This window comes from Cygnus atratus, chromosome 2, assembly GCF_013377495.2.
Source record: "Cygnus atratus isolate AKBS03 ecotype Queensland, Australia chromosome 2, CAtr_DNAZoo_HiC_assembly, whole genome shotgun sequence".
NCBI lineage: Eukaryota > Metazoa > Chordata > Aves > Anseriformes > Anatidae > Cygnus > Cygnus atratus.
The window spans coordinates 147,810,436-147,836,639 of NC_066363.1; the positions used below are offsets into that span (position 1 = coordinate 147,810,436).

General features: G+C 43.8%; 1 protein-coding gene across 1 annotated transcript; it reads right to left on the minus strand.

The window, feature by feature from the left end:
• Window positions 1–1,191: 1,191 nt before the first annotated feature.
• On the minus strand, window positions 1,192–21,114 carry HAS2 (hyaluronan synthase 2). Its single transcript, XM_035556209.2, has 4 exons — window positions 19,890–21,114; window positions 10,553–11,179; window positions 5,907–6,008; window positions 1,192–4,186 (listed from the first exon to the last, which is right to left on the minus strand). The coding sequence occupies exons 2-4, from the start codon at window positions 11,177–11,179 to the stop codon at window positions 3,257–3,259; spliced, it is 1,659 nt and encodes a 552-aa protein (XP_035412102.1). The 5' UTR covers window positions 19,890–21,114; the 3' UTR covers window positions 1,192–3,256.
• Between the last annotated feature and the right edge of the window lie 5,090 nt (window positions 21,115–26,204).

A 26,204-nucleotide genomic window follows, 5' to 3' on the forward strand; every position in this document is an offset into this window, starting at 1 on the left:
AATAATCGTGTTTTTTAAAAGTTAAAAAAAGCGCTTTTTTTTTTTTTCCTCTTATTATTCTCTCTCTTAACTGTGAGACAGCTCACAATTACATTTGGTATTAATGAAAAACTCATTTCATTTTATTCCACAAGTTGTTGAAAATACCACAAAATAATTTTGAGATGAAAACGGACAGAGGAAATATTATTTAAGAATTTAATTTGTCTAAATTAGATTAATTTTTATTTAGGAATAAAATTCATTAGGAATTGTTCTGCAGCCTGCTTTTCTGTTGAAACCTTTATTTTATTTTATTTTTTTGCAAGGCAGTAAACATGAAATGACTTATTCCCTGCAATCCTTCTGCCATGGCCAGTGGGGATATAGGAAGGGCTCTGATTTTTCTGGGTATTTAGTACCAGCTGCTGGTGAGCTATTTGCATTCTGGGTCAGGCAAGACGCGTGGGGAGCAGAGATGGGAATGGGTTTCAGTCGGCTGGGACTTATCATTAGGAAGCTGACTGTCAGCACCTGCTTCAGAAAGGATCACAGGAGAATTCATGTTGGAAGGAGCCTCAGAGGTCTCTAGCCCAAGCTCCTGCTCAAAGCAGGGGCAGCTCTGAGGTCAGACCGGGTGTCTCAGGACTTGATCCAGCCTAGTTCTGAAGGCCTCCCAGGACAGAGAATTCATTATCTCTCTGGGCAGCCTGTTCCAATACCTGACTGTCCTCATGGGGAAGAAGTTTCTGTTTATACCAAGCCCCATTTCAACTTAAACCCAGAGACTTTCATCTCCCCACCAGGCACCACTGAGAAGTTCCTGGCTCCATTTCCTTGATGACGTCCCTACACGTATTGGAGATGATCTTAGGTCTTTCCCACCAAAGCTGTCCCTTCTCCAGATGAACCAGTCTCACTCCCTCAGCCTCTCCTCACAAGGCCCATGCTCCAGCCCCAACCATCATGCTGGCCCTACACTGAACTTTCTCCAGTTTATCAGTGACTTTCTTCTACTGGAAGACCCCAAACTGCCCCTCATAGCAGGGACCAGTCCCTACCCCCTCCAGGCACACACTCCCCAGGTGCTCTGCTATTCAATGGCAAATTCCTGCTTGGAAATCAGGCTGGTGACACCATAAAAACATTTTCAAAACCATGCAGATTTCTGGCTTCAGAGCAGAAGTGCTGATCAGAAACACCACGAATTAGTCATAATCTTATCAAAAATATTTTATTTATGAAAGTAACAATTATACTATACAACCTATATTGGAAGTACATTGAATAATTGCTAGAATAAATACAGGCAATTAATTCAATCTTTTTTATAGAATGAGAGGATTTATTTGACATTTGAATGTTAACCCAAGCTTTAACTTACATCATAAATAGTTAAAAGGCATAGTCAAGTTTTTTTTTTTATGTTTCTTTTGCTTTTTTTTTAATACTGTTCTATTTTGTAATCAACATGAATCAACTCTCCAATCATTAACAAAATATTAGTATGACTTTCAAGCAATCATGTACCTCAAGAAAATCAGACAAAAAAGGTAGTGTGTGTGCAGTTCATTCTACAGCAGAATCTATTCATGTCTGCATAAAAAAGAAGCTGAAAATGCTTCTAAGTTCTTTAAGCATCATATGCTGATTTCTGCTTTACCACAGTGCTTTTAATACCAGAATCTAAAAAGGGCACATATCTGTATGCAGCTGGCTTTCTGTTGCTCTTTATAAAGTATATTAGGGCTCAATGCCACATTCCTTTGGCTGGTCAAAGACTGCAGGATTCAGTCCTGAATATTATTTCTTAAAATCGTGGTCCAAAATAAATGTCCAAGATGGATTGTTAGGCACCAAGGAAGTTATAGATTTGCTAAGACTTGATGTTTTCTGATAAAAGTTGGCTTCTTTTCTGGTAGATATGCTTTAGTCAAACACACATTACTGGGCTCAATACAGGGGTCTGTATTACACTGGAAGTCAGAGAAGCTGACGTTTATATTGTCTGTAAACACAATGAAGGACACTGCAGACGTTTTATAGTAAGGCACCCACATTTTGGAAGTGATGATATGTTTACCTTTCATGTATTCTTTAAACTAAAAATTCTGTACTGCTTGATACTAGCAGATTATGAGCAACTACAACCATTGATAAGGTCAGTTTTGGGTGTCCAATGTTTCTCCAGATGAGAAGTTGTGGTTCCTCAGATTCCATGTAAAATCAGAGGGAGCTCTCCTATAGCAATGCCTTTTGCAATAGTATTGAGGCCTGGTTTACCATATAACTATTGTGTATGCCAGAGATATTATGCTCTCAGTAGAGAAGCAAATTTCCCTATTACAATGTTATCCAAAACAATACAAAGCCCGAAATTGCACATATCTACCCCTTTGGCCTTTTTTTTTTTTTTTTTAATGCACAAATATGCTTGTATTTGAAAACTGACAATGTTGGGCCTTTTCTAGTAAATGTCTTCAAAGAGCATACTTAAATACTTTTTCACAGAAATAACCATTCAGCAGTTGCAAAAATGCAGAGAGACTTTTTATTCTTTCTATTATGAACAATACCAAATCAGCATAAATTTTTGGGAAGGAATTATGATTTTTTATCACAAATGTATTTAAAGAGGCTAAAGAACAAAACATTGGGGAGGCATCTTTTTTGGCAGATAGTAAAATATAAAATATGTGATTTAAAAAAAAAAAAAGTTGGCTTAAAAATACACACACACAAATAATACAATAATATAAAAATACAGCTCAGCCAATGGCCTCTTAAAATTTACCTTTGGCATTACATTTGGCAGCCTAACACAAAAGACCCTTCCTATAAACAGAACTATAAAAAAGAGAAGTTCATAAATTAGGTTACAAGGGGTTGTAAGATCATTTTCTTGATTCTCCAAACTCCTTTCCTTCCTGTCCACACACATAAGCATGACCAGTGAGGTATATAGAACGTAACACTGTCAGGCAGATGCACAATAGAAAAGTGCATAAACATAAAAGTTCTCCCATTTTCTTGTGAACAGGTCGAAACTGTGTGTTTGGCTTTTTTCCCCCCTTGGAAAAAAAAAATCATTTTCTATTGTTCTTGTTTCTGTTATTTTTTCTTACTTTGGCAGGATGAAAATGAACCCAGAGGAATAAAAATGTCCTATTCCCAGCAGCAGCGATCCATTTCCCTTGGCAACATTCATCTGATGCCACAGATACTACAAGGTCGTTGGGTTGCTTTAAAACTCTCTGGGTAACTTCCCACAGCAAAATCATACGTCTAGCACCATGTCATAGTGTTGCTCTTTCTTCCGCCTGCCACATTTGGTGATAAGAACCAAGTACAAAGTCAACAGCATAATCCAGTAACATGCATAGAGGATTGTGCCAATGATGAGAACTGTCTGTTTTGACTCAGAGAATGGCTTTTTTGATTCCTTGTAGATAGTGAAAATTACGCCACCTAGGAGGATTGTAAACCAAATGGAGACTGGAATAAGTCCTATAAAATTAACTACAATGGTTTTTCTTCCTGATGTGCCCCACCCTGCTTTGTTTATCGTGGCAATTGCAAATATCTTTGCTGGCAGTAAACTTGACATATACAACACTGAGTAGAGTGACATGAAAACCATGACAATGTTGCCCCTAAGGAAGCTGGCAAAGGAAGACTTTATCAGGCCCACTAACTGAACTGTCAACAAGAAAAGGAGGATGTTCCAGATTTTTCCCCTGTAGAAGAGCTGAATGACTGTGGCGATAAGGAAGAAAGGAAAGAATCCAGTGATTACAGCTTCATAGGTCATCCACAAATGGTGCTTGTGGAACCACATTGCATTATAGAGCCACTCTCTGAAGTATGATTTACTCCAGCGGGTCTGCTGATTCAGCCACCTGAGATACTCTATCGGTGTTTCGGTAAGGCACTTGGATCTAGCTGTGTATTTTGTTGCATAGCCCAGGCTTAGCACTCTGTTAGTTAGATGCCTGTCATCTCCAAAGCTGCACTGGGAGCCCATAAATTCTTGATTGTACCAATCTTCCAGGAATTCGTGGAGTAAAGAGTTTCTGTACATTCCCAGAGGTCCACTGATGCACTGTACACAGCCAAAATAGGACTGACAGGCTCTTTCTATGTTAAATGCCATCCAGTATCTCACGCTGCTTAGAAAGGAGATCCAGGAATCATACTTGTTCAAAATCTGCAAAATACAAAAAGTTTGCGTTTTAGATGAGCTCTTGAGAAAGAAAATATACACATTGGATCAATAAGGAATTAGTAGAGACTAGAATACTGTTAGCCAAAATACAGGGGAAACCTCACTCCCCCGTCCAACTTGTGGCAAATCCAGGAGTTACCTATACAGTCCAGGGCACTGACAAGAAAGGCAAGGTGAGGCCTTCAAGAATCTGTTCCACCTAAATGATTATTCTTTTCTCACAACCTTTCAATTTCTCCACAACTTCTTTCCTAGCTCATTTTTCCTTTCTCTTCACCCCCAGTCAAGGACATGCTGCTGAGCTCGGCCTCTCCCTTGAGGAAATGGTGGAGTCCAAGCTGTGGCTTTCTGCTTCCCTGCCTGTGGTGGAGTAGCTCTTTCCCCAGCCTTGCCCGTGTACAGCTTTGGCTCTGACAGGACTTCTTCCAGCCCTCCTATAGCTATGCTGGAGTATGAGAGAGGCTAAGCACGTGGTCTTTGGCCTACATTTTTGGTCTTATAAAGCTTGCCCTAGATGTTTTATCCTGAACTATGTGCCTTTAGGCCCTCCAGGATGGCCCTAATTTCTGTCATGTCTGGAGGCCATCTTGTCTGTTTCAACTTAATTACAGAACGTTTTAGAAGCAGCAGGGCTTAGGGATGGGCTCAAGACTGGCTCAGATTTATTTGGCGTATGCTGAAAAGTGAGTTGAGACAAAGAAAGGCCGGAGTCTTCATTTTGCTTCCTTTCCTCCCAGAGGATACATGTTCTTCCTACATCTTTCTGCAGGTGCTTATTAACTACACACTTATGTCATAGCTGAACTCCCTCCACACGTGCCTAGTGTCTCACATGTGTAAGGAAAAGCGTGATATTTGTTTTGTGGCCAGACCAGAGCCACAAAGATATTCAGGCTTCTGTGGGAATCTTAATTTCTGGAATTAAGAGCCACATGCCTGAAATACTTCTGACCACTGGGGCATTCATCAGTAAGTGCCTGCCCATATAGATAGCCCTTTCTCCTCTGTCTCACATAAAAGCCCAACTGAGTACAAGGAGCCAATCCCAAGGCCAACTGAAATATTCATATGCATTTTTCTTTAAAACTTGTAGCAGAAGCAATTGTGTAAAAAAGAATGAACAGCCTTTTGCTGTGGTTGTCAGCCAGACTCATCAAGGCTGGAAATCCTCACAAAAGTGGAGCTGGGCTGACTTTAGAGCTGTGCATTGTCCTGTCTGACAGAGATGCTGAGGACACTCAACAATAAATGGAGTGCATAGTGCACTGCATTTCCAAAGAAGTTTTCATTCGTGACAATCTTTGCTGCAAAGAGTAACATAATTAAAGTGCTTGAGGTGCTGGATCTGGCTTTGGGAGACCTGTTCTCTGTTCCCTGTTGCCCTAAAGCTTTTCTGTGGCACCTTGACCAAACAGTCATACTCAGATACTCAAAGATGCTGCAACAGTCCTGGCAGTCCCAGTGTCCCATTTTTCACACATATGAGGGAGAGTAATACTTGTCTGCTTTTTATGGGTGTTAAAACCACACAGTGCTCATACCTGAGAATTTGGGTTTTGGTTCAACAGATAGAAAAGGTAAGGTCTCATAAGAGCCTCTGTGATGATACCACAGTGTATTCAGTGTATTCCAGGCAGGGAATAGTGTTGCAATGCAAATAGTTTTTGAAATCCCCCTGTTAATCTGAAATCATTGTACTCACCTGCACATCACCTCCAACTCCTCCAACCATTGGATCTTCTTCTAAAACCTTTACCATCTCCACCGATGAGGCTGGATCAAGCACTGTATCTGAATCACAGACCTACAAGACAGATAAACAAAGAACAAAAATGGGTTAAGGAGTACACTAGAAAAGAGAATAAAAATCACTTGAGTGATAAGTAACTCTATATGCATATTCTCCTGAATGCAATTAAATCTCTCTTTGGAGTCTGCATTGACACTTCTTAAAGGCCGTTTGTATCAAGCAGCAGGGAGCGGTGCTGAATGAAACAGAGTGCTTGTTAGGGTAGTGCATGCAAACAATCCTCTCTTCTGTATCAGCTCTATTTGTTTTACTAGCACATTGGGCTGGCTGCTTTGAATAAGAGATATGCTCTCAGAGATGGAGCACTGCAGAGCAAGACAATGTTCGTGGGTGTGTTGCAGATTCCTGCTGAGCCCTGAAATAGGGTTTCCCCGAATTGGCTGCATAGTTTAGCACCCTAGTCAAATACTTCCCGCTACCATAAGAGAGGAGTGAGGAGTTAAATTCCAGATGCTTGTTTACAAAAAAAAAAAAAAAAAGGAAAAAGAAAAAAGTCAGCTAGGCCTCTGGAAAGAAACCTAATATAGTTCTTTCAAGTGCAGAAGGATTTAGTAATTCATTTAAGATATGTATTTTGGATTACAGAACAAACTTATTTTTAGATATAGATGCATGGTGTGTTATTAGTAGTGCAGGGATTTGACATTTGATATATAGAAATTATTTGCTATTTTGCTCCAGCATTCATATAAAATATATATAAGTAAGGCTAGAGGAGTGAGTCCCAAAATGCAGTACTCCATTAGACCAGGGCAAAAATAGATGACACACACAAGGCGTTTCAACCACACAAATACTCCTAGTCAACTAGACACTGTGTACATTAGGACTTGGCTTTCCCCCGGAGAGTAGGAGGAGGGCTCAGACAGGCTGGCCAGTCTGCAAGGCAGCTGGCGCTGCTTTCCTTTGCTCCAGAGCAAATGACATCGACTGCAGCCTGTTTAAAACAAGTGGGTGCCTCCTTCTCCTAGCTGCTGGTGAAAGAGGTGTCCCAATCGCCTGTAAGCTCATTTCACTGAAGCTCAGAGGCCTGAGCAGAGGAGGCTGTCCCACAAACACTCCTCTTGCCAGACAGATCCTGCCCTACAAATTCTCCTCCTTTCAGCTTATCCACAGTTTGCATTTCTGTGATTTCAGATGGGAATGGTAAGGGCAGAAGTCAATGGCTCTGTCTGAATAGCCTCTTAAGTCAAATCCTGGTGAAGCATCAGATCAGAAATCCTAATTTTGGCGTCCTGTCATCCAACCTTTCAATTCAGCCTAAGCCCCCCTGCTCCAGGGGAACTGAAATTTTCATTTCTGTTCTGCAAACGGGAGGAGAGGTTTTAGAGACTCTGTTATGGGCCAGACTTGAGCTGGGAGGTTACCCAGGATAACCAGGCTGCTCAGCTCGTGATGCAGCTGAGTGTCTGCCAAAATGCTTCCTCTCCACACTCCCTTGGAGGGGGCTGAAAGGAGAAAGCTGATGAGAGCTCTCATATTTCTGTCAGGAGAAAAGCCACAAGCATCTCCAGCTCCCGCGAACTCAGAGCATCCAGCTCCTCTCCTTGGAGGACTCAGGCCGGGAAGCACCTTTGTAACCTGGCCAACGTGTTCCTCCGGCTTTGATGGGAAGCTGTCATCAGTGAGAGCACTTGCTGATAGAAAGGGAGCAGAGCAGTTCTGAAGAAGGGAAGAAAGGATGCCGGTAGTTCTGTCTGGGACTTTCTGGACAGGCCTGTAACTGAGTGCTTTGCATCATGAATTTGCAGTTTGCTGGCACCCAGGGCTCAGGCAGTGATACTCGGTCCCATTTCTTGTGACCATGAGTGGTCAGATGGGGTCAGCCCCATCCTCATTTCTTTGGCTTTCCCTCCTGTGCCTGTCACTCAGTAAGGCTGAGCAGCCTCCACCCGTCAGATGCATTTATCTATAGCAGAGAAATCTGCCACGAGCGACACCACTAAGACAAGATGAGGAATCCTGAAAACACTAGATTTATTTACAAATGACCAGCATGCGTCCTGACCATGCCAGCACAGTGGACATGTCTGCATTCCTGGGACAAGCTGTCATTTTCCATCTGAATGAGGTTTTTCTAGGTGAAAAGAGGACATGCCCTGAGAAAAGCAACTTAGGAACCTGAATGAAACACACCGAGGGCTGGCCAGCCAGGGCTGGCCCGGCACAGCCCACAAGCCAGTTTGCCATCTCTCCACATAAGGGCAGGGTGACCTAGAAATTACTGCTGTGGGTCACAGAGTTGCATGAAAGGGACGCTTGGCCTTGCATGCTGTAGCCTCCAGCCCTGAGCTAAGCTGTTCAGATGCTTGCTACAACCAGTGGTGGTTTAACCAAGCTGCTCCAGGGGGCTCAGGCTGCGCTGGATGGTCCACACAGCTACCTGCATCAAGCCAAGCTGTGCTGCACCCTGATTGTACCAGCTAACTCTGCACTGATGATGTCTCCCAGTTTAACTCATCTACAGAATTACTTTCACCCTCCTAACCTCCTCCAGGAGGGAAGTAAAGCCTCCCAAGTGATTTCAGGTATTTAGTGAGTCTCCACTAATGAGCAACAGCTCGGTTATCTGCGGTAGCCTGCCTGCTTTATGACCGCCTGCCCATAGCCCTGAGGTGTATTTAAGGACCGCAAGGCTCCCAATGCACAGTGTCAGGGGTGAGCACTCGTGCTGACTGCTCCACTTTGTAAAGTGGTTGATCATCGATGCAGATTGCTCAGCCCTTAAAGTGCAGGGCCTGTTTAAAGTAATTCACTGTGGATACCCCCTAAAGAACCATGTGGAAAATCTCAACCTTCATTCATTCATAAAACAGAGCCACATGTTACCTGCATTACATCAAGACTGTGGCCAGCCAGGGCCACCAAGATGGTGCTCTTATAATGTAGATGTGACTGTGACATCAATCATCAGCGCAGCCTTTGGTGGCTGCTTACAGCAGCATTACAGTCCCTGACACATTCATCAGGACTTCTGAGTCAGGTCAGGAGTGTTAATTGACTGAAAGACCAGAAACATCTCTTCCATTTTCTCAGTTTACAGTATGACTGTTGAAATAGAAACACTTTTTCCAGGTTCTCTGAACAAATGCAAGAGGGAGGAAAGTTGTCTTGAATCTGTTTCCTCTCTGCCTTCTCTCTCTGCAATCTGATACTTCTGTGTGAAGTGATTATAAAACCATGCTAATGCAGAAAAACAGCATTTTTTATCCCATCACAGTCCCTCACAGCACAAAAACCGAAGTGCAGACAATGGAGAATTTAAGCCCATTGTTTTCAGAGAATAAATCAGTTTAAGTTTTGTAAGTGCTTGGGGATGGGCTTTAAATCTTTTCTTTTCTCTTAAACCTCTGATAACTCTTAAAGCTCCGAAAACAGGGTGGCTTCTGGCACTCTTTGCTTTCTGCCTCTCCTGTGCGTGGAGGACTTGCTGCCTTTCTGTGCCCCTTGGACACCATGCTGTGTGGAGCACACACACAACTGCACAAGGCTCAGCATTGACCCCAGAAACACGTGCGGCCACCCCAAGCCAAGGGAGACCTTCTCTGCTGCCCCACCAGCAGAGCAGTGCCCCACTTCTGGAGGAAAAGCAATATTCTGAGGTCTGAAGAAGGCAGAAAGGGCTGAGTGTGATTAATTAGGAAGACCATCTAATAATCATTGGGATTTAGTCAAATGAACCTCGCAGGTCTTGATATGCAACTAACGATCCCCAGGATCTGGCCTGGCCCTACACACCTCCCTCCACACGGCCTCCTGCATTCTGCAGGGCTGTTTGCAGGAACGAGGAGTGCTTCCATGTGTAAGGCACAAACATAGAAAATCTTTCATGGGATCCAAGGCAGCTGGAAAGAAACGTGTATCTGCTGCTTTGGAAACCAGGAGAGAGGACCCAGCCTAATTCATTTTTAAGTGAATAGTGTCATAAGGGCTTTAAAGGCCAAGTCGTGGTGAGTGAGGTAATGCAGCTGTAAGTGATGAAGCAAAAGCTCCTTCAGGCTTTAGCTGAAGAAATCTTTCTTTCAAGACTGCACATTCACCCTTTTATTAAATACTCTGCACAGCCTTCAAGGACTTCAGCATATCCCCATCTTTTTTACAGACTCCACCACTAAGATATTCCCTAGTGTCACCAAAAACTTGTCTGTCTGCTTGCATATAGGTCTGCTAATATCCTCACAAAATAAAACGTTACCTAAGACCTTGACTTACAGGAGCAGAGAAGGGCTCCTAAGGAGGCCACTGGCTTTTCCTGAAGCAAAAGCACTGTGATGAGGGAGCAGGACTGAAGTCTGAGGAAGTATTTCAGATTTCTCCAGTAGCCGGTGCAGAGATTTGACATATTCACAGATAGGCTGACCATTTTAAAAGGTAGCAAAATACATTTTTAACGGTCAAGCTGTTTCCAAATAGACTGAAAGGAGCACTGTGTTCATCAGGGACTAGGATGGCCTCTAACATGCAGCACAAAATATACAAAAGCTGCTTTCTTTCAAAGTGTGTTTGAATTGGCACTGACCTAGTGCTTTAATACCTACCTGTACATAATCCACGCTTCTCCCCAGTGCTTTGAATGCTGTGTACATTACTTCTCTTTTTCCACCCCATTTCTGCATGATGCAAACACTTTTGTTGGACAGGACCAGTTGAGATACATGCTGTATGCTCTCTCTGTGAGACTCCTCCGTCTCACCTGGACCTTTGTCGTGGAAGTTATTATTCCAGATATAAGTGGCAGATTTGTCCCTACCCATGATTTCAGTGAAAATGTCCATCATGTAAACGTCGTCTTCTGAGTTCCCATCAATTACCATAACAACTTTAATTCCAGGGTAGGTCAATCTTTTCACAGAAAGTAAACATTTTCTTAAGTAGTCAGGATCCTCTTGATAGGCAGCAATACAAAGGGCAACTGTTTTATTCAGCTTGATTGGAGTCTCTAGCGACCGCTTCATTTTCCTGTGCTCTAGGAAGGCAAACAGGCTTTGGATGATGAGATGTGATGCCAGGATAGCACCATAGAGTCCGAAGGAGAAGTAGTAGTTGTCTGTTTGGATGAACTGGTAGCCCACAATGTAAGCAGCGGTGATTCCCAGCAGGAGGGACACCCCGAAGAGTGTGGTTCCAAGTATTCTCAGGATACATATAAACCTCTCACAATACATCTGCAAGGAAGCATGGAAACTGTTAGCAGAGCTACCACTTCCCACTACAAGACCTTGTCAGAGGTGCACGTGACGACAACAAGCTCAGCACCAAGAGACACACCCCATGCTTCTGGCTGTGTCATGGACTTATAGCATCACCTGCTCAGCTTACATCTCATTCCCTTTGCAATATTTCCTCCACGTAAAATAAGAGTCACATACACCTTGAGGTACCGGGGAGGTTTTCTACTATTCTTAATGTCCTCACAGAAAGTGTTGTCTGTGTTAGGGTCTTACTTTGGCAGCTGTGGCTTGCTGAATGAGATGCTCTGTCATATTAAGGGACTTTCAGGCCACTACTTACTTCATATGGTCATAGGTGGAATGAACAGCTGAATGTCTGCGCAGCCTCTACTCGCCCCCAACCATGTCATGACTGCATCCCACCCTGAACCACTTCTGTCGCTTACTTATGCTTGCAAAAATATTGGAAAGACATTCTTAAAACAGATGTCTGAATATATTTATAATTTTTAGACACATGTCTGACTATATTTGTAATTTGTGTTTAGATAATCAGACATCTGCTTTAAAAGGTCTTCTCAATACCATTGCAAAAATGTGTTATTCATACATTTGTGTGCGTAGATATACCCATCTGTGAGCATGACCAAAGCCTGACGGAGATTAAGTCTGTGGCAAAAGTACACATTAATTTAACAGAGCCAAGGTTTCACCCTGGGCTTGAAATTCATTAGATTACCAGCTGAATCTGACAGCTTCTGCACGAGTAGGTTACCTGGCTGTAAAATCTTCCAGTCTAAGCTCTAGGCTATGGATGAGCAACAGCTTTGTCATAACTATAGAAAAGTCAATGATGTTTGATGTCAATACCTTTGACCTTAGGGACACAAAGTGGATAATGTCTGTTTAAGGCTAACCCAGTAAGCACATTGTAAGTCAAAGAGTGTGAAGGACATGCTCGAATAATTTGCTGAATTAGGGCCTCTTAGGGTGATGGACTTAATATTTGTGTTTTCTTACTGTTATTCATATTTTCCCTTCTGCTAACATCCTGCCTGATAATATTTGTTTCATCATCTGCTGGCCAAAACTGAAGCTGGAACAGCACTTCCTTACATCATATATGTTTTTAACTCTTTCTTGTGAAATGTTGTGAAAAAATACTACCAAGCTGCAGCAGCATAGCTGTCAACAATCATATCTCTGTCTGAGATGTTACAGGCTTGGAAAAAAGAAATCGTCAACACAGAATGTATTACAAAATAAAAATAAACCAGGCAAGCATCAAGTCTGAGATTACAAAGACTATGGTTTTTTCCACTAGCTATTTAGGGTCTTAAATTTCAAGACAAGGGGAAGCCTCTTAAATGTATATTTGGAGACGCTGTTAAAGAAATCGGACCCTATCTCTAGGACTTCCTTGAATACTTATGGCTGGGCTCTGACAGGTGCTGTAATCACCCACCAGCACCAGTCCCTGCTCTGGCCTGTCTGGAAGTCTTTCACAATAGGGGTCATCAAGAAGCCTAATAAAAGACAGCTTATATGAGCCACCACTATAGGTGAATTAAAACCCAGTGCCCAAAATAGACAGGCTTTAGAAAACAGATTAAGTAATGGATCCCTTCTAGATTACCTTGAAGTCAAATAGCCTGTGTATTTATTAATCCCCCAAGTATGCAGAAGGTCACAAACATCAAGGTGAATGTTTCATTAATGGTGCAGTTGTACGAGGCTTTCCCATTTGGGGTCCACGACTTCTCTTCTCTTGCCAAAAATAGAAAATGCCTATTAGCAAGCAGGGGCTGAAGTCTGCTTACATTAAGAATTATATGACTGAAATCAATGGACCACTTGTATGGGTATAGTTCACCGGATTTAGATTAAGATCTGCAGCGTTTACATTTGACTGACTATACACTGTACCAGGCTTCTTTTTATATTAATTTGTTATTGCTCTTTCTTTTCCTATGAAGTGTTTCCGCACAAAAGGAAAAAAAAAGAAATGCGTTCTCTGATCTTGTCATTACAGCACAGTTTCCCTCCCTCACAAAAACCACTCTTTTAAGATCAAGAAATGGATTTCTGGTCTTAATAAAATAGCATTTTTTTTTCTGTCCTTTAACTGTCAACCTTGGGAAAATAAACAGTGTTTTGATCTAAACCCCTGGCTTTCATCAAAGAAACTTTCCCTTTTGTATATGCAATTGGAGGTTTTATGTATGTCTTTTTAACTGACTGAATCTCAGGCAAAATCTGTAAAAAGTTGCTCAATATTCTCAAGCTTTAGCACGTGACCTATTGATATCATGCCCAGCAGAATTGATCTGTATCAGCTTGAACATGCCCAAACAATAACACAGAAGCCAAAACCTCTCCACCCTTCTCCAATAATTGAGCCAAGAAGTTAAAAGGAAATGATGCTTGTACGAGTCTGAAGCCAAAACTGAATTGCTGAGTCAAATAAAAGCATTGAGGGTAGGGAATAGCCGCATCAGATTTTAATGTCAGATACTGCTGTTGCGAAAAACTAGTCTGGCCTAACACACTGAAATGTCAAAGGGCATCTGTAATAACACATCAATCAAAATTTTCCTGATCTTGTCACATAAAGCTAGAATCAAGTATTATCAGAGAAGCAGTGCACGCTACTGCTTCTGAACACCGTACACCTGAAATAATGCCATAGTGAGTCAAGATGCAAATGTCAAGTGCTTGGTAAGGGACAAACACCCATATTCACTTTCAAAACCATGATCACTTTTCAATTATTTCCTAGATAATCACTCTAAGTGCTAGCAATATTTTTTCAGCAAAATGTAATGCTTATCTTCAATGTTGCCATCACTACAGCAGTTCAACTGCGCACACCTCGTATGGTCAGCCCAGCTCAGTGTTTTATGCCTCAGCCTAATGGGTCTTCAGTTCTTTGAGGGATTTAACCCAGTAAGGTTGCCCCAAAGAACAGGCACTGCAGCACTTTTAAACAAATAAAGGAATAAAAAAACGTGAGCAGCCCTACATAGACTGGGGATGAGGTGGTGCAGATGGAAGACCTGCAGCTAGTCCCATGTTCCTGGACCAACAAAAATGATAGCAGGTCATTTCTGTAGGGGCACGGAACTGCTGCTACATGGGAACAGGTGCTGGAGTGAGGAAGACAGAGCTCCTGGCCTGCTGAGTTGGTGGGTTACTGTCTCTGGAGTCAAAACTGGATGTTGCACTTTCAGACTGGTTTTTTTAATCAGCTCTGTAAAGCCAGAGGAAGAAGACAGCACCTGCAACATTCTTTCTTTATTATTATTTTTAAAGTGAAAGCTATTTAGCACTGAAAGAGGTCAGATGCTCCATTGTTTTGTGTCAGCCCTGAATGACATTTCCAGGGGGTAATAAGGTTGAAGATTTGGATGTTCAGTAATTAACGGCAGACGTTTATATATTAAAGCATGCTCTACCCAGAGCACTGTGTGAGGCTCTTTTTGGAGATGTGTATGTCTCCCATGTACTGCATGGGAGGCCTGAGACAGAACTGCTAATCCTACTCTGATGTTCAGGCACCTGAACCCTTTACAGGCACCTTAATCTAACCCTGCAGTGCTGAACCCAGTGCAAGCTTCAGCACAGCATCCAGCACAGGGCCAAGGTTTGTGCACACATGACAAGTGAATGTAGAGAGTCTACTACTGAGCAATTTATCGTCTTGCAGCTGTTTATTTCCGTGAATGGAGCTGGTCAGTGCTTAACAGCCCACCTAGTAGAAAAGAAATGTGAAAGCAGTACACCCAATCCTAATGCTATGTAGGCTGTTGCTGATTTAAAGACACAAATTTTGATCCACCGAGCAGCCCAAGTATATATATGTCTTGTAGTGACTGTACAGGAGGAGGCGATGAACGTGTGTGCCTGTGTTTGGAGACTCCTGTGAAAGAGCACGGCCAAGAAAGAAACCCTTGCAGGTACTTGGCATCAGAGTCCACCTAGTGAATTATTTAGTGGCTATTCTGGTATCCTGATAAATGCACATAAAGAATATTTTTATTTTGTCACACTTATGTTGAGGAAGAACTTACTCTACATTACTATTAACAACTGTCATAACTTCAAGCTGAAGCCTTCTAACATTATTTTCATTAAAAGTTTCAGGTTAACAAGGAGTTGACTGATATCCACATTGTACATAGTAACTGAGGGATTAAATCTAACACTAAAGATCACAGGCCTTTCTCAAGCTGAATAATGCCTTAGATCCCAAATCAGATGAGAATAGCAAAATATGCTTGAGCTCCCTCTATTCTGGAAAATATTTAGGCTACATAGGTCTAACCTTCCTAAGATACAGACACTCAACTGAAATACAGCAGGATCTAATGCCATGATTTGCACCGCGTATTTACTCAGCAAAAAAACACTACTGCCTTCCGGAGCAAAGCGGCACTTTTCTTCCCCTCCAAAACTATATATCTCACAGTCTGGACATACAGTTATTAATCAGCTTTCATGGACCCCTGAAAGTAAGAGGACCTGGAGACGTACATCCCTTTGCAAAGTCAGGAGGCAAAGAGAAAAAGAGTTTCACTTGTTGCCAATACTTCTAAAGAGTAACAAATAGAATAGGGGGAAATTCATATCCAGAAAATCTCTGTGTACTGGTGTCTGAACACATCAATACTTCCTGCACTCTGTTCATTTATTCTGTGTCAGCCAGTGTGTAGCTGCTCTGAGGACTAAGGTGCAGTCAGATGGTCCCCTGCATCTGCTAATACCGGACTTGGAACTGGTTACTGATGGGAGGTCAAAATGAAATCAGGTTTGCTTGCAATACATGGGATGCAGCTCACTTCATCATCTGTTTAAGAAGGTGTCTCTCATATACTGTCTCAAACATTGGCATGTAGTACTTCTGGCTTGCTTTCCCCCAGAAGATTAAAAAAAAAAGAGAGGGAGAGACTCAGGAAGCGCATACATAAAAAGAAATGGTTTGGAAGATTGTTTGAAAGAATTATCACTGAGTAACTCCAAAAGATCTGAATATATTAAAAACAAACAAACAAACAAACCCTTATTGTGCAAAGGTCATTATGGCCCATGAGACAGCAACAAAGGTTCAATCCTTTATCAAATGTTTCTGGTTTTACTCTGAACCAAGTTTAGTCAGACTCCATAGACTGAAAACCCTGAACAGTCTGCTCTAGCGGTACATCTTGCAATTAGTTTCATTCAAGAGGAATGCATCATGTGCTCCGTGTCACTTTGCATCACAAACCAAAGCAAGGGGAGGGGAATTGTAACATTGGCTTCAATAGCACACTCCTGATTCAAGCTAAAGTAATACAGACCAACCCCATGTATAACATCTGCCAGTCAGTTTTCTCTGCAAATCTTTGTTGCAGTCAGAAGTGCTGAGCGCTGAAAACGTTTGAAAGTGCCTCATCTTTACATAGAAGCTGAATTCTTGAATGTCTGCTAGTCATGGTCCTCTGAGCCCTAGTGCTGAGGCTTTGGATTCAGCAAAGCATGTAAGCGTGTCATTAAAGATAAGTGTGCACTTAAGTATTTTGCTGAAGAGGGAAATCAGTGGATCATTTGTCTTCCAGTTCTGTAATGCAGGCATAAATAAATAAATAAACCTAACTTTCTCTGTGAAGCTGTTATTTCTGGAGCATTCACAATGAAAGTGTATGCATACATTGGACATATTTATTATATAGATTAATCTCTCTTCTGAACGTTGACAGATCGGTCATTGCTTAAGCCCTGCCTTTCTTACATGGGGGAATCAGAGAGAGTGGACCAGGACCTGGATGACTAGGATTTTGTTCCTAGTATTGCCATTCACCTGATGGGTGACCTTAGGCAGGTGAATTCACCTCTCTTCACCTCGTGTAGAATGGGAACCATGATCATGCTGGAGGTTCTTGGAGGTCTACAGTACTCTTCATAAGGCTTAGGCTACTGACACCTCTAGTGTTACTCTTTCTGGTGTCACATGGGGACCCACCGGTTCCCAATTTCCACATAACTGTTTTTCCTAAAAACAAAACAAACAAACAAAAAAACCCAGGCCACTTCCTTGCCTATATTCATCAGAATGTAGATTCAGAAGGAGCGTGTCTGTAGGAAACATGCAACTCGAACTCCGCAGGGTGCCTGAGATCAGTGATGTTGGCAACACAAGAGCTGACACATGTGAGTATACGTGCGTACAGCTACTGAGGGCTGCTTTGCACACAGCTTTTATAAGCATGAAAAAAAATCCTTCCTTGTGAGAATAATAGCATTGGTTTCTACAGATCAGCTGCTGGAATGACGGTGTGTTTGAGTGTGAGTGTGCATGTGCGTGCACACATTGTATGTGGCCTTACACACATATACTTTGTGTTTATACACAAACATTGTCTGAGTGTTATAAATCTTCATCCGATATTTAGAAACATTTAGCCTTATTTTGGCAGCAAAGTAAATCATTTATCTTTGAAGTACAAATGATTCCAGGTACACATTAAATATAAGCATAAAATAGCTGCCCAGACACCCTCTTCTTCTTTACAGCCCACAGAGAGGAAACTGAAAAATTATGTTACATCTGTACATCTTTACTACAGCAGAGTTACCATATCTGGTACTTTTGGTTATTTATCACTTCCAGATTTTGTCATGCTATTGATCTTCTGGAAAGGGCTCACAGAAGACTAAAATTAACTCTGGGGTTAGGTTTAAAGAAAGGGGTTACTAATGATGGTAAACTGTATCTGTATGCACAGGCTTTGATCAGCAAATCAAGAGCCTCCTGTCTTCTCAATGTATGTTTCCCCCTAAAGTGCTCAAATTTAGTCTCTGACAGGTCTGAGTAACTGCTAGGTGGATTTGTCCCTAATGTAAACAGTGATATGCTGGATGATAAATTAACCGAAAGAAAACCAAAAACCCAAACTGAATGCTCTAAGAAATAAAACCAAGAAGTTAATCATATTTGTGCTGAGACATTTTAGATTGCAGGTAAAAATATTCTGGTTTTGAACAGCTTCCTGGTTACCGGTTCTGAAGTCCACAGACGCTTTTGGCACAAAACTGACTACTCCACCTCTCAGTCCAGCAAGTAAATATTTATTTGATGTTCATAGCTCATTATCTTGTAATTTGTTTATCAAGTGCAGGTAATATTGTGTTTGACTTAGTCAAGTCCTGCTACACTGAATGGAAGAGTAATTTGATGCTTTATATATTAACCTTGAGTAGTAATAAAATGAAGCACATATCTGATTTGCTTGCACACCATAAATACGACCAGCTGAATTTGCTGCTAGCTCAACTAGCACGGGAAACCCCACTGAACCCAGTACAGCTGTTTTTTCCTACTGGGAAAGCCTTCACCCAGGTGTTTTTGCCTTTGCACATAGAAGAGATTTATTAGGATGAAATGAAGTTTCAATAAAGTTCTGCTGACGCAAAACTCCTCTAGGCTTGGTAAGGACTGCATTTGGGCGCAGATTTTTGGGGAAAAAGGACAGATTTCACCGCAATCACACCCAAAAGGACTGATCTATCCAGGGCCACTTCGTTACACGCTGTGTGTGCTGGGAAGCGTGTGAGTGCCTATGGAAAGACGACCCATAAGGAGACCGTGAGGGATGCCTATGCCTTGGGGGATCGTGGAAGCATCGTGGCTCGATGAAACCCACCAGGGATGGCGTGTGGGATATGGGGGCCGCCCTCAGGATCCCCTCCATCCTTTGGCAGGACATTACGGAGGATGTCGGGGCTCTGGGCAGCCAGGAGCTGCGAATTTGGGGCAGGTGCAGGGGAAGGCGGCTGGGGCCAGCTCTGCGGGGGGGGGGGGGGGGGGGGGAGCAGCATCACACCGCCCCCGGGGCGGCCCCCCCCGCGGGGGGGGGGGGGCAACTCCGGCGGGGGAACCCCGGCCCCGCGTCGCAGCCAATGGGGGGGGGCGGCTCTGGTTGCGTCACAAGGGGTGGGCGGGGCGTCGGGGGGATCCCCCGCTTTGCCACGTGGGGGGGGGGGGCGTGAAGAAGGGGGGCGGAATATGGGAGGGGGGTGCGGAATATGGGAGGGGACGCGGGTTCCGCTCCGCAGACCCCCGCCGGGCGGGGAGGGGGCCGTAGTATTGCTCCAGGGCTGCCTCCCCCCGCAGCATCCCGGGGGTGAGACCCCCCCCGCCCCCCAGCCCAGGTCCCCCGCAATTAGGGCCGCGCGGAGGGGTCGGGAGGTCTGGGGGCAGGCTGCAGCCCCCCCTGCCTCCCCCGGGGGCTCCGCGCTGAGACATCTTGATCGCGTTTGTTCCCCCTCCCTCCGCTCCGGCTCCCAGGCGGGGTTTAGCCCGCCTCCCCTCGCTTTCCTGCCTGCCGTCCCATCCCTCCCTCCCCTGCATGAAGGGGAGAAGCCGACCTGGGCTGGGGAACGGCTTCCGAACCTGTTGCTCCATTATTATCATCATTATTTTCCAAACCGTATCGCTCGGCAAAATCTTAAAGGGATTACGCGGAGGCGGGGGGGGTCGAAGCTGAAAACCTCATTCATCCTCACTGCGGCCCTTTCATTGCTGAAATAGGTATAGCCTAGGCACGGTGAGATCCTCCCCCAGCCCCACTCCTGTTCTGGGGATCTGTTCAGCCTTCCTCCCGTGGGGATGGGAGGAGAGGGTCTCCTGCTCCCGAGATGACAGAAAGGGGGCTCGTAAATCACGTACCTTGTTTGTCCTTCTGTCCTTTGGTCATAGAGGGGCTCCAGCCAGCTGTGTGGTCTCACGTACCGTTGCTCCCGCTGAACAGTTTCCAAGTTTGAGGTAAAAAGATCAAATCGCACTTTTCAGGGGCTTATTCAGACGCTCAGGAATAAAAAATAATTAAAAATGAAAATAATAAAAAATAATCATTTAAGGCTATTCAGTCCTGCTCATTTTCTCCCACGTGTTTTCCCTATTACAACGTATTTGTCTTTCTCTGCTTCAGTTTCTAGTTCAAAGTTGTGGGACTTTTTTTTTCAAATAATAATAATTAAAAAAAAAAGTTAGAAATAATAAATTAAGAGTTAGTTTCTCGTGGTCGAAGCTGAAGATCGTATTTCAAACCCGGCTAGCCAGGAGCCTGAAGAAGTTGCAAGGCAGCGTCTGAAAGTTTGAGAGATGTACAGCATCAGATAAAGTCTCTTTGGTGATGCCTTGCTGACCGAGTAACTGTTTCAGTGAGGTTTCTCAGCAGCAGCAAACGGGTAATATTATCTAGACGTCTTTTTCTTTCCTGCTGCTCCTGCTTTTCTGCCTCCTCCACGTTATGGGGTCTTTTAACAAGTGAGACTTGAGTTGGTTTAATAGGCGGAGGATGGGAAGAAGGAGGGGAGGGAACTCCTGTAAGGAGGAAAAAAAAAAAAGCCAACCCTGCCCATTGAAATGATCTCAGCCAAGGACCAATTCAGCGGCTGGAATTCAGCTAGCTAAGTCGCCAGTTCTGCAAAGAAACGCAATGCACACACGTTGCCACCACCTGATTTCCTCTTCGTGCCCCGCAGTTTTGGGGAAGCCCCCCCCCATCTCTGGGCTCGGGGTCTGGGACTTGTCCCTCCCACAGGCACTATTCGGCTGGGACAGCTTCAGCTGCTGCTGGTTTTTATTAATAAGGGAATTGCCTCTATGAATGGATGAACTTTGCAGTTTCCAATTCTGCTTTACCCATTCGGTCTCGGAAACGTTTGCTGTAGTACAACCCGAGGAAGCCCCCCCCTCCTCTGGCATTAACCCCCCGTGCCACTTGCGTTAAAACCAGCCCGGAAACACGTTAGACGATTCAAGAAGTAGGAAAACGTGTCGTTTTTCTTTTATTTTTTCACCAGCGCTTTTCTCTGGGTGCTCTGTTGCCGGCTCACAGTTAACCAGGGCCGGGCAAGGGCAGCGCAGCCTCCGGCCCACCCGCGGCTGTGCCGGCTCCCAGCAGCTTGCATTCATCCGGATGGGCTCCTTCCCTCGTAGCCCTCCCTCAAAACCGCGTTTCCCCACCTTCCAGCCCCCCCCCCTTTCCCCTTGAAATGTCCGAAAAGAGGCACTAGGTGGCACTGTTGAAGTGAGAGGAGCGGCAGGGCCCTGACGGGAGGTCCGCCGCTCAGCCCCGCCGCCTCCTTAGGGCCCACAAAGGGCGCGGGGGCCGCAATGGGGACGGTCTAGACACCATGGGGAAAATCAGGGGTGACTCCTCGGCCCGCTTTACGTCCCGGGGTGGGAAAGCTCCTCCTGGCTGCTCTTCGGGACTGAGGAATCGTAGAATCATAGAATCATTAAGGTTGGAAAAGACCTCCAAGATCAGCTGGTCCAACCATCCCCCTACCACCAGTGTCACCCACAAAGGTGTAAATCACACAGTCATGGAGTCACAGAATGGCGGAGGTTGGAAGGGACCTCTGGAGATCATCTGGTCCAACACCCCTGCCGAGCAGGGTCACCTAACACACATTTTTCAGGATGGCATCCAGGTGGGGTTTGGATATCTCCAGAGAAGGAGACCCCACAACCTCTCTGAGCAAATGGTGTGAAGTTGGCAGTTACCTGCATTGGAGGTTTCCCTGGTACCTTGGTCAGATTTTTGGGTGTGCTCAGTTGTTGCTGAGTTGTTGCTGAGAGATTTTAGGATGAGCCTGGAAGCCAAGCTCTTGGAGAAATTGGTCTGCCTCAAATAACAAGGTTGCCTCTGGTTTAGGCCAGCGTTTTGTGGCTGTTTTAGCTTGGTAGAGCCAGGGAAGGCAGCTGTCTCAACGTCCTGCTTTGGGCTCCTCATTCCTGCCCCTGCACTGCCCATTTCCCTGTTCTACCTGTCAGGAGAGCTGACTTAGGTTAAAAAATAGCCATTTGAGCAAAAGAAGCAGCAAAAAAGTATGAACAAGGAACTTGGGCAGGGATGAGGCAGGACAACTGCTTTAGGAATAAACCCAGTTTGTGATGGCTTGGAGTGTCCTTGAAAGGCTTAGCAAGCATGAAGTCTAGCAGGGTTTTGAGGCATGTCCCCGTTTCAGGCTTTCCTCCCTACACAGCACCACTCCCATGGTCCAGCCACCTTCAAATGGCCAGAGTTGCAGCACGTCCTGGTACAGGGCCAAGCACGGCTCTCCTCAGGTATGGGTGAAATTGCCATGTGTGCTCCAAGCTGGGGCAGAGGGCATGAAGGTGTCGTGAGAGCTACCAAAACCCCTCTTCATGCTAGCCCTTCCTACCACCTAAATATCTAGCATAAGCCAGGCTTATAACATATTGGTCATTTAGATAGGCAGGAAGCTATCGCCAAGCTCTGCTACTATCATACATGTCCACAGTGTTGTAACCAAGACATCAGCATCTGTATGAGTCCTAAAGCATGGGTTCCTAGCATCAGACTTTCTCTGGTGCTTCCAGAGGTAAGAGGATCAGATTGCAACACAGATGGCCCAGGTCCATACCTGAACGTGGCCACTCCAGAAAGATGCACCTCGGGGAGCTGTTTTTGCAAGTCTCTGATGGGCTCCCTGGCCACTTGTTTGCCTCCCTCTCTATACAGGGACACCTGTGTCCTGCACAGGGGACTTCACATCTAGCACCATTTCTGAAATAATGTTTTGGTTTGGGGTTGTTTGCTTGGTTGTGTTTTAACCAAATGCCTTTTGAACTAGTATTTCTTTGCTTTATATTCCATTTTTAAAATAGTTTAAAAAGGCTGCACTTCTCCTCTACTGATGATTGCATCTATTCATCTGAAAATTCACACTGTCCCACCGCCTTAATGATGTCTTCTTTGGGTTTGAACAGGGATCAAGAGACAGATCCCAGTGAGGCACAAATCTTCGTGTCCTGCTTGTATTACAGGGGCAGCAATAGCAGCACTTAAATCACACTGCAACTTTTCTTTAGCAAATGACATAATGGGAGTGGTGAGTCTCTCATGTCCACAGCTACTTCCTTCTCAGCCATAGCTGTCATTGTGTGACCATGCTTTTAGAGCAAGAACGACGTAGGTCTCTGAAGCTAGCTTTGCGTACCAGGAAGGAATTAAAAGTAAGAGGATATCTTTAATGCCAATACACACAGTGCTATAGAAAATGGATGTATGTGTGTTTCATCAGAAGCATATCACATCTATGTTTATATGTTATGCTACATCTACATGGTTACCACTACCAAACAATCCTGTTTTCTATTTGGGATTTATAATCACAAGTAGCGGGGAAAAAGGATTTTGTTGCTACCATCCACAAATGTAAATGATCACCAGCAGCAGGAGAGCAATATTAATGAACTAACCTGATTTCATTTTCTAATGAGGCAATGGGTTTGCCTGACAGAAATCACAAAAATATATTCTGGGGGGAGTTTGACATAGTCTATGGTTCAATAAATTAATTACAACAGAACAAATTAGGGGATGAATTGGTGGCATGTTAGCCATTCTCCAGTGACTACTGAGTGCTTTCTTTCAGCCTGAGGGGATGGCTCCATGTGCATTTTTCCTGCCTCTTCTTTCTTATCACTTTCCTATCAACTTCTTTCTTGAATGTGTTAATCCTCTCCCTAACACAAGCACACACACACATTCACTCACTACCACATGAAGACTAGCACAGTTTGCAAGACTGAATTGATTGCTTCAGTGAACAGATCTTTGTTAGAGATAACTACAAAGCATGAAAGCCATTTCCTACGTGCATGTACAAACTGGTTGCTCAGGGTGAGGGGAAGGGGGGATGCTCTAGGGTGGAAACCAGAAGCCAGTGGTTGCTGTCAGCAGGACTGACCTAAATAGCATCCTGAGTAGCACTGCTGCCAGGAAAATACAAATGGAGCCGGTCCCTCAGTGAAGCTGAATTGGTTGAGCCTGTCCATGCTGAAGGGCTCTTATCTCACATCTTCTCTAAGGTAAGGATTTACACTCTCTTTTATTACAGGTCAGCTACTGTGCAGACCTTATCAGAAATAAATGCAGGAAGCAAACTGTTTGCAATGCATAGTTGTCTTCACAATAAGAAAATGGGATATAATAAGGATCTTTTTCATAAAACAGTGACAAACTAGAAGTTGGAGGTAGACATTTTCAAGTTAGACATGAGACACCTAATAGTGGGCTTTCTTTAACAGTTGCCTGAGCGATGAAGGGGAGGGGTGGATTCCTATGTTTTGAAATCCTCTGGATGCCGTTTTGGAGCTACACTTTAATTCAGCGCAATTTATTGGACCCAGTACAAGAATAACTGAATGAATTTCCATAACGGGGTTGTCAGGCTAAGTGATCTAGCAGTTCATTCTGTCCCTAACCTCCACAAAACTACGAACAACTGGACTGACATCTCAGGTATGTTCCACATCTATTTCCCTGTGTAGGAGATTCTGCTGGAAGTGGGAAAGTTACAAAGACTGATATAGGTGTAAAAAAAAATCATGCTCTGTTATGATTTTATGGCAGTTGAAAATCCACAAGCAGATTTTAATATAAATGTCATGGGCAGTTGTTGAGGCTCATGAAGACTGGGTGCAGAAAGACCTAGAACGCTGTGGTTGCTGTCACTATATACAGAACTATTTTAGAGGTTGCCAGTGTTCTGGGCATTTAAATCCAATATTATTTATAAGTGAGACTTGACAGGATCTGGAGAAAACCACTAGTCTTTAAAATGAAATCACTCATGCAAAATTGAAACTTTCCAACAGTTTCTCTTTCGTATAGCAGAGGAATCCATAACTCAAACCAACAGTTGGAAGTTAATAGCAGACAGGTTCAGATTAGGAATAAGTCATGCACTTTTGGATGTGTTCTGAACTCTTGGCTAGAATGGGTTGTGACTGTCAGCAAAAATGCTGTTCAGGATGGTTTGAAGTAAGGAGTTTTAATGTGTAGCCAGCATGGAGCAAAAGTAAAAGTGGGTCAGCTAGAGGTTTCTTTTGTAATGTCTAATTTAAGAGAAATGACTTAATCGCATGCCTATAGTCTACTGTGACAGTAGGAGAGCCCAATTTAGAATGACTTGAAGTTATTTTTAAATAGCAGCATTATATTCCATGTAGGATCCAAAGATAGCATCGCATAAAACAAAGAGCACATGTAATTGAAATACAGACCTACAAACAATGACTGTACTAGTAAATGAAACTGACCAGAACCGGTCAGCTCAAGGTTGCCACATGCTCTTCTGTGCTATTTCACCACTACCAAGCTCATGGCTGCACTTGTCCTGACGAGTATAAGAGCCTGACCTTATAGGTGAAGAGAACCAGCTCTTCACCTGGGAGGAAGCTGGGACTCTCACCCCCACCAGGCTGCTCACAGAATGGAGGAATACTCCTGCACATTCTCAGATGCCTTCAGATGGAGAATCTGGACAGAATAGTCCACACTTACAGTGTTTTTTGAAGCCTCCATGGCTGCTTGGAGGTAGTGGCCTTTATTTATTGTTTTGCCTTTATTAATTGCCCTGCTGCCTTGCAGGGCATTGAAACCATGCCTCTGGGGTCAGCCAGCCTGGAATACCATCCTGACCTCCATCAACTCAGTGTTTGGGATTGTCCTCCGAACAGTGCTGCCAACTGGGGCACTGCAGTCCTCCTCAGCTGCTAAATGGGAGCCAAGGCACAGGGATCTGGACCCTCAAAGGTACTTAATTGGATGAAATAAAGTTTTCATTGAAATGAAGCTTCAATTTTCATTTAATTTCAGTTTTCATTGAAATTAAATTTTCATTGACTGAAATAAAAAATGAGTGAGACTTTCTTGGACCATATGAGATTTAGGCAGGGGTTCAGAACACCCCTTCTATTTTTTTCTAGAGTGGTCTTTTGTCTGTTGCTGGTACATACCAACCAATTAACCCAAACTTGTCATTTTAACCTCAATCGTTACATGGCTTCTTGCTAACTTCCTGAGAACATAACTCATTTTGTATATTGGTGGTAGGAAGGTGAATGCTATTAAGCTGATAGCCCTTCCCTACTGTCACCAGCTCCGTGAGGGCTGGGTCACCACCTGCAAGTGTCTGTGGACAGCTGCCCCAGCAGATATAC